Source organism: Elephantulus edwardii, unplaced genomic scaffold (genome assembly GCF_000299155.1).
Source record: "Elephantulus edwardii isolate Elephantulus edwardi_28Jun2011 unplaced genomic scaffold, EleEdw1.0 scaffold00236, whole genome shotgun sequence".
Lineage (NCBI taxonomy): Eukaryota > Metazoa > Chordata > Mammalia > Macroscelidea > Macroscelididae > Elephantulus > Elephantulus edwardii.
In genome coordinates, this window is record NW_006399986.1 from 3,219,694 (window position 1) to 3,228,273 (window position 8,580).

The 8,580-nt window shown below is 56.4% G+C and overlaps 1 protein-coding gene across 1 annotated transcript in view; it reads right to left on the reverse strand.

The window, feature by feature from the left end:
• The window catches only part of SCAF1 (SR-related CTD-associated factor 1), a 12,086-nt gene extending 5,972 nt beyond the window's left edge, over positions 1-6,114 (reverse strand). The window contains exons 1-5 of the mRNA XM_006898726.1: positions 6,007-6,114; positions 5,743-5,800; positions 5,133-5,227; positions 4,728-4,828; positions 4,527-4,642 (exon numbers count right to left, since the gene is read on the reverse strand). Of these exons, the coding sequence (XP_006898788.1) occupies positions 4,527-4,642; positions 4,728-4,828; positions 5,133-5,227; positions 5,743-5,800; positions 6,007-6,114 (478 nt within the window). The remainder of the gene's footprint in view (positions 1-4,526; positions 4,643-4,727; positions 4,829-5,132; positions 5,228-5,742; positions 5,801-6,006) is intronic.
• Between the last annotated feature and the right edge of the window lie 2,466 nt (positions 6,115-8,580).

The window sequence follows — 8,580 nt, forward strand, 5'->3', positions numbered from 1 at the left end:
ACGCACCTGCTCACCCCCACACGTGCTCACACCTGGCACCCACCTGCTCACCCCCACACGTGCTCACACCTGGCACGCACCTGCTCACCCCCACACGTGCTCATACCTGGCACGCACCTGTTCACCCCCACATGTGCTCACACCCGGCACGCACCAGCTCACACCAGCACACATATTTACACCCAGTACACACCTACTCTCATCCTACCCGTGTTCACACCTAGCACACACCCTTCTCACATCTGTTCACAGCACACCCAGTCCCCCTCTCCACTCAGCACCCCACATCCTGCTCCCTCAACGTGCATACGACTCCTGCAGCACCCTGGAGCTGACCAGAAGAAACTGAGGCACAGTCAGTTCCCACATACAGAAATGGAGTCAGGGGTCAACTGCACCCCTAAACACTGAGGAGGGAGCAGCGGCCTCACGTGGAAGCCTCAGAGCCTCTCTCTCGCAGGGTGAGCGAGGTGATGCACCAAGGCGAGCTGCCACCGTGGGGGCGGAGCAGCTTACAGAGGGGACCACGCGAGGGCAGGACGGGGACAGTCATCACCGACCAGAGGACGAGGGTGGCTGAGCGGCCCCACACCTCCCTGCACTCTGTACCAGGTCACCTGACAGCACTGACACACTGACAAGGACAGTCCTTCACGCACAACAGGGAGGACCCTGTGGCGCTCCTGTCACCAGGCTCTCAACTCCCACTCGGAGACCCCAAGGCTGCACCGTTACCCATGGTGGGCCATGACTCAGGCCCTTATCAACTGACCCCCAAGACCCACTCTCAGCATGAAAGGCCCTGCTGCCACCACTGTCACAGACCAACTGTGTCCCCACCAGACGTGCGTGCATGTGGTGGCTCAGTACGCTGTGGTATGCAGTGCAGATCCCCCAACCACTCTGGGAGAGAGATGGCCAGTCTCCTCCCATGTGATTTACAGCCTCTGAAACCCTCTGGAGGGTCAGCTATGGGTTGGTATTGACTCAACGGTCCCCAACAACAAGAGCAGCGACAAGGGTTAAGTAATGATCTGCAGGATCTGATGGACTGCAGGGGGAGGTCCCTGAGGTGCGACCTCCCAAGAGACAAAAGGAGAGAAAAGTCAGCAGAGAAAGGGAGACCTCAGTCCTCCAGAGGATCCCGGAGCAAAGTACGGCCAGAGAGCCCTGGTTCCCCAGCTGGGAAACTCTTAGCACCAGAGACAGAGAAACAGACAGCACCCTGAATGCGTAAGTGCAGCCTCCTAACCGTGAGAGAATAAACATCTATCTGTGAAAGCACCGACTTGTGGCATCTCTGTTATGGCAACTCCTGGGCGTGGCTGCGTGGGGCCAGGGTCGGGCTAGAGGACACATATGGGGTACACACATGGCTGAGTCACCCCTCGGGCCCACCCCCGGCTTGGCCCTCACCAGGCATGCTCTCAAACAAGCAACAAAACCCCACTCTGCTTCAATGTCTTTTTTGACCAAAAGAGACTTTACATCAAACAACCATGTTGGAAACCATGAGAATGTCCACACAGGTACCGTGTCACAGAACAGACTATGTAGAAACTGTCCAGTGACCGTGACCGAAAAAGAACAGACTATTACTACCACTAATAACAACAACAGAAAGAGATGTGGTTGTCCGCTGTCAACATGTCTTTACCAGTCACCCGTGTGGGGCAGGCACTGTCTTGGGGCACTCTGGCTGGACTAGTGAACAAAACATGAATCCCTGCTCAAGTGGGGAGACCAGCTGGGATCTGGGAGCAGAGTGTGTGATCCCCCGACCTCCACCCCACCAAGGACCCAGGGAATCGCAGAACAGGAAGGGGTGATGATAGTATCCCACGGGGAGAAAGGGCAGCTGAGTGGATTCGGTGGAGCAGGTAACCGAGAGGTGGGCACTTCAAACTGACCAGCTGCTCCCCAGGATAAAGACGGGCAAATTAAGGAGAAAGATTCAGATTTAGATCTTTAAAGATTTAGAGCCTGGAATAGTCGGCAACCGATGTGACTGCAGTGGGTTTCAGCATGTAACGTGTTCCTGAGTCACTGGGTGTCACAAAGAGCTAAGCGCTTGACTACCAGCTCAGAGGAGCCTCCGAAAAGCAGCCTGGTGATCTGCCTGCTTCTGCAAGGTCACACAGCCCGGAAAACCCTACAGACCCACCTGGCCTGCAGAGGAGGGTCCCAGCCATCAGAACCAAACCAAAAGCTGCTCATGACCACGCTGCCACGGAGCAACAGACAGGTGGAAGGAAACGAAAACAAAATCACCCCGAGAGCCTCTGAAAACTACTACTGGGGTCCAGACACACGTGGATTGCTCAGATGTGGGGTCTACTAAGCCAGCCCGAGAGCTGGGTTTTGGGGGTCTTTTGTTGTTGTTGCTTTTTTAATTTTAATGAACATTTACAGTGACTTTGGATTTCCATTCATTCATTATTGCACTTTTCACCCTGCCCACCCCCACTCCCGGCAATTCGCTCTTCTCTTTGAAAAGTAAAAGAAAAATTCTTTCAGTGTTATGAGAGCTGTTTTTTAAAAATAGTTTTATTAGAACACAGCCCCAAATGCTTGTTTACATTACAAATGAAGGCTGCTAAAAAACAAACAAAAAAACCCAAAACAAACAAACAAACAAACAACCCACACACAAACAAATGAAGCTGCTCTGGCATGATATAGACAGAGCTGAATAATTAGAAAATAGATCCTAAGGCCCAGGGAGTCAAAAAGGCTTACTTTGGAAAAAGTCTGGAAGCCCCTAGTTTATACCACTGTCATACAACTAGTTATAATGACAGAAACATCCCTAAGATAAAAGACGGTACTTCAGAGGAGCTCTGGTGGCCTAGTGGTAAGGAGCTGCAACTACAATCCCAGAGGTGCACAGTTCGAATCCACCAGATGCTCTGCCGGGGAAGGAGGGGCAATCTCCTCCTGTACCAGTCAGATCTGATTTGATGGTACACACACACACACAAATAATAAAATTAAAAAAAAAAAAGACTGTACTTCTAAGAACCACTGTTACTACGGCTCCTGAACCAATGCTCACAAGCCTGAACTCCCTGCAGCTCCAGCGAGGTGACCTTCTGGGGAGGCTCTCACAGGTGCCCTGGGCAGGGGGAGCAGCAGCTCCCATACATTAGAGAGAAAAAGACACCCAGAATGAGGCGGCTGTCACCAGGACCCGGAGCTGTGCTACTACGGCCACGGAATGGCAGAGACAGGCCCCCATGCAACGCCAATGGGCTCCCGTCTCCATAAAAAAAACCAACCGAACAACTGGTCTTTGAACAGTAAGTTAGCATCAAGATGAAAACCTCCCAGGCTGGTTTCCATACGACCTACCGGCCACCGTCAACAGACCTCGGCCTCCTCTGTGCGCCAACCTGATGGTGACGCCCTGTGAGACCTCATGGCAGCTTGGACCGCCCGTGAGGTTTCGCGGGCTGTAACCTTTGGGACTCCACTGCCTGTCAACAATCTTTTCAGATTAAGCTCATCAAGACTTTCTTGGTGGGACAATGCGTGTATTTGAGCTGTCCACTCTCTGTCTGGCACCTGAGCACTTAACCACCATGCCACCAGGGCCCCCTTCTGAACTGGGGGGACTGCAGACACTCCTGTGAGTCCCTGGGAGCGTTGTGAGAGTAAGCTCCAGGTCCCAAGCTTCCAGCGTCTACCTAGGGGCTACTCTGTGGCCGTAAACCTAGGGCCAGGAGCACCGGATGCAGAGGAACGTGCCAGGTCTGCATCGGCACTGCAGCTCACAGCGGGCCTGGCGACCAGGGTACCCCCTCACTCCTGTCTGGTTGCACAAAAAAGTCAGAGCCCTGCAACACCAGCACCACCGGGACTGGTTAGAAATGCCCACTCCCAGGCCCCACCTAGGCCCACCGAAGGGGACACTCCAGGGTCAGCCCTCCCTCTGGTCTGAGACTGGAAGTCTAAACTGCACTTGGGGACCACTGAATGTGCAGTGGGGGGCACGCTCTGCCTCGCAAAGGCCCTGAGAGGGGAAATCTGGGGACTGAGATTCAGGTGGGGACCCAGGACCACAAACAGCTGCTGTGGGACTTAGAACAAGTGCTCTGCCTGAAAGAAGACGCTTAAGAGTCCCCTCCTGAAAAGGAGCTCTGGTGGCCTAGAGGCAAGAAGCTGCACTGCAATCCCAGAGGTGCGCAGGTTCAAATCCACCAGATGCTCTGCTGGAAAAGGAGGGACGATCTCTTCCTGTACCAGTCAGATCTGATTTGATGGTGCACACACAAGAAATAATAAAATAGGAAATTAAAAAAAAAGAGACCCCTCTGAGGCGTAGACTTGCAGTGCACTTAGCGGAGTTCTCTCATCACTTCCTACCCTACACACGTCTGTGCACATCCCCTTACTGCCATCTGTAAACAGGAAAGAGAGACTCTAACGCTAAACAACACAGCCACCGGTTACTGCAGTTACCACAGAGGACAATGACAAGTCACCCACACACCCCCATGCCGCCACCCTGCCCTGACCCCACATACCCGTTTTGCCCGTCCTCCAGGCCCGGAGACGGGGCAGCAAGCTAGGCATGGGCAGAGGGACAGGATCCCTGTCCCCAATGCGGACCTCGGCCACCAGCTCCAGCATGTCCTCGCTTCTGCAAGGCGGAAGGGGCGTGAGCCTCGGGCCCATCCGGCTCCCTCGCCGGGTCGCCTCGCCCGCTCCGGCAGCCCACTACTCACTCGCCAGGCCGCAGGTCCAGGCGGCTGGGCACCCAGGTGTCCGGGGGGTCCAGGACGTTCACCAGCCCCGCGAGGAAGCTGTCAGCGGCCATGTCCAACACCTGCAATAGGCCCAGAGGACTCCATGTTACTCCTGCCCATGAGGAACCCAGAAATACCATCTCCCCAGCCCTGACCACTCAGGAGCCCCGACCTGAGACCACAAGGAAACACAGATGAAGAACAAGCACTCCATCCTCTCGTCCTGGCTGCCCCAGGATTCAGCCCAGCCTTCCAACACCTGACCAGTAAGCACCTCAAACCAGGTCTCTATACCCCACCTCCTCTCTGAAATCCAGGCCTCTACCTAGTGTTAGTGTCCAGTCCCCTCCTGCCACAGACCCCCGGCCTCCTCGCTTCACTCACAGTAGCCGTGTCAGTCCCTCCTGATTCCTGAGCACGAGGCTCTAACCGTGGGCTCCGGCAGCGCCTCCACCGAAGGCCGTAACACCGGGAGCCATCTGGGGAGACAGAATCGCGTGGGTTGGGGACCGAGGTGCAGTCCTTGTGTGGGAGGGCAAAGAAGAGTGGGTCCTTCTCCTGTGACACCGGACCCAGATGCCTCCCTGGGCTCCTGCCTCCCCACACGGGCCCCAGGAGGATGCTCCTGACGCCTCGGAGACTGCTGCTGCAACACACATGGTCACCTATCTGTCCTTAGGTTGTCCCCGTGCCCAGTCCCCAAGGGCTCAGTCCCATTCTTCACCCAGCAGCCCTACTGCGTCCCTGGAGATGCCACGTACCTACCACCCTTCTGGAACCTTCCCTGACCCCACCTCGCCTCCTGCCGTGCTAACTCAGGTAAGCCTCGCACCTGTTGCCCTATCTTGTGGCTGGGTTTCCCCACACGGGTAGTCACTGAGGGTGACCCGTCTTTGGTACCCGAAAGGCCTCAGAAGAGGCAGTGACGTTAGGAAGAACGCACCCATGAATGAGGTTAGGATGAATGCAGAGATGAGACAGGCAGAACCCCTACCTTTCTCGTTGGGCAGGTCCCCCTGCAGGGAGCTCCCCACCGCCTGCTGGATGGCGCGCTGTGGAGGGGGCAGGGCAGAGAGAAGGGGTGTCATGCAGGTTCCCACTCCCTCCGGCTCCCTGGCAGCAGACCTTCCAGACACCCAAGGGCAGGCCAGACTTAAGGAGCTCCTGGGTGCAAGCACGGGGTCCTCAACCTCTCCTCCCCCAGGCCAGGGATCCCTAGTCCCTTCCACCCCTACATCCAGGAACCGAGCTGCCTCACCAGGATAAAGGCAGAAGGAGAAAGCGTGGGGTCTCTGTCCGGGGCACCATCGCCCCGCTCTTCGCCCGAATCCTCCGTCTTTCCTCGCGACTCCTCCTCCTCCTCCATGGTCACCTGGCAGTTGAGGCCGGGGAGGGGGCAGTGAGGATGGGCAGCGACTGCCTGCAATGGCTTCTCGTGCCTCCAATGATACCCCGATCGGCGTCCTGCGGTCCAGCTGCCCTCTTCAGCCCCACCTCATCCCAGTGCCCCCCACGTGCTCTCCATCCCAGGGACGAGAGGTGCCCGGCCCCTCCTGGGTCTCAGCAGCTTCTTGTGTGGAAGGGAAGCTACACAGACGCCTATCTTGAACCCATCCCACAGCCTAGCTAAACACCAAGACCCTGTAAACTCCATGGCAGGAGCCAGCCCAACACTGAAGTTGCTTTTTCTGCAGAAGTTGCCACGTCAGGTAGGGTTTCTTGGTCCCAAGAGTGCAACTGAGGTATACGCGACCACATACTGGGACAGGCAGGGCCGTACCTCCAACCCCACACCGCTTGCTAAAGCATCCATCTTCCTTGTCCGAGAGGGACCAGGAGAATGTATTTCTAGGCTCAAAAGAGGGTGGAACCTTCAGTCTCCTCCCGTGGGACATACTGCCTCTGAAGGTCCGCTGGAGGGTCAGCTATGAGTCAGTTCTGTCTGTCTCGATGGCAAAAATCACGCTTCCTGAAAGCCGGCTGCTGCCCAGGCCTGCCCTGGAGCGGCACAGCAGAGACCCCTTGACAACATCACAGACGCCCCAAGGTGATCCCTCAGAGTAGCGGGATGCCTTCATTAAGGGGGTTTAGGTAACATGAAGGCAGCAACCCCCTCACACATCCAGTTGTAAATTTCTGAACCGGCCTCAAGATCCCTAACCCTCAACTCCATCTGCTTATTTGTGAAATGAGCCCAAGTCATTCCAGGGAACGTAAACAAGCCTGGCTCCTGACACACTCCTGGCACCTCTGAGGTCCTTAATATGGACTCAGTCAGCGTTATTAGCCCTTCAAGGGGAGATTTCCCCTAAACCGGCCACTCTGTTCTCTCTCTAGCTTCACATCTGTGAAAAGACCTCCTCGGCCCTGGTCTCGCTTCCACCAGACTTCCCAGGGGTCCCAAAGCTCCCACCTTCCGCCGCCCTGTGGGTCTCTTCCTGGGGGCCCATAAGGAACCCCACCTGCTTGGAAGCTGCTCCTGAAGCTTCGCGACCCAGACAGTGCTCTGGGTCCCCTGACACTGATCAATCCTCCTCATGCCAGCCGACAGCTCCCCTTCCAGAGCCTCCGCGCTCCAGCACTTTCCAGGGAAACCAATGCTACTTGAGAGCAGCGGCTGTTACATCGCAGCCCCTGCCAGGGGTGAGGACCTGCTCCTTCGGGCACAGAACCCCAGGCTCCGCAGACCCCACTCAGAAACCCATCAGCGTTTCTCAAGCCGCAGGGGTTAAGAGGGAACAGTGGGGTGCTTCACTGTGCAGCCTGTTAGAAAAGGCAGCAAGAAGCCAATGGGACCTTCGGGGGACCCTCACCAGGATACAATGGAAACATCACTGTGTGTAGTTCTGCATTCATCAAAAATCTCTTTAGGTTGGCGCGTTGAGCCTCAATAAAAACTGTATTTCTTACTGTAGATCAGGGTCAGAAGAGTGTGAGAAAACACTGGGCTAGAAGAATTGCATAGGTGTCCCCCAGACTCGGGCAGACTAGCTCTAACTTTCTCTGCAGCCAGAGAGTGATCCAGGATTTCAAACCCTTTTCCTTCGCCTTACTCTCTTTTGCACGGGTCAAGTTATGTCCGAGCTGGGGCGACGTTTGCTCTCATTCCGTGTCTATATGAATTTTCACCAAGCACAGTGACTGCACTCTGGCAGATGCACCCCCAGGTACTCCACCCAGATAGTTCCTTCCAGGCCCTTCTAGCAGCCCCAGCCTCCTGTCATTTAGATCAGACACTCCCTAGACCTCGATGAGACAGGGAGGCCTCTCAATATTTACCTCCTCCTGTTGGTGGGCACATCCAAGCCCTGTGCATGGCCCTAAAGGACTCCCCAGCCCTTGAAACCTACTAACTCGCCCCAGAACCATGCAGACCAGCCGCATCCTCCGCAAATCGGTGCACAGAGTTACCAGGCCTAACAGACAAGCCCCAGGCGCTCGAGATGCGTCTGCAGACCTCCCTCGTCCCCATAAACCTATCTCAAGATGGCCCCAGAACCCTCCGGACCGACCCCGGCCTCCGGTCAGCCCAAAGAGGCCACCTATAATCCACAGAGACACGATCCAGGCCAGCTAGATGACCGAAGGGAGACCCTAGTCTCGTTCCAGGCCCTGGGGATGGCCACGATCGTCTCGGGAGCGCCCCGCGGACGCCCCCAGGCACCCACAAACGCGTCCCGGAGCCTTGAGAAGGCCCCCCGCCCGGCCACAGTCTTGGCCGCCGCCGCCGGGTCCGAAGCCGCCCCACTAAGCCCTCCAGGTCCCGTGGCGTGTGCGGAGGACCCCAAGACAACTAACGCCCCGACTCCGCCCCGCCCACCCCGCTAGGCCC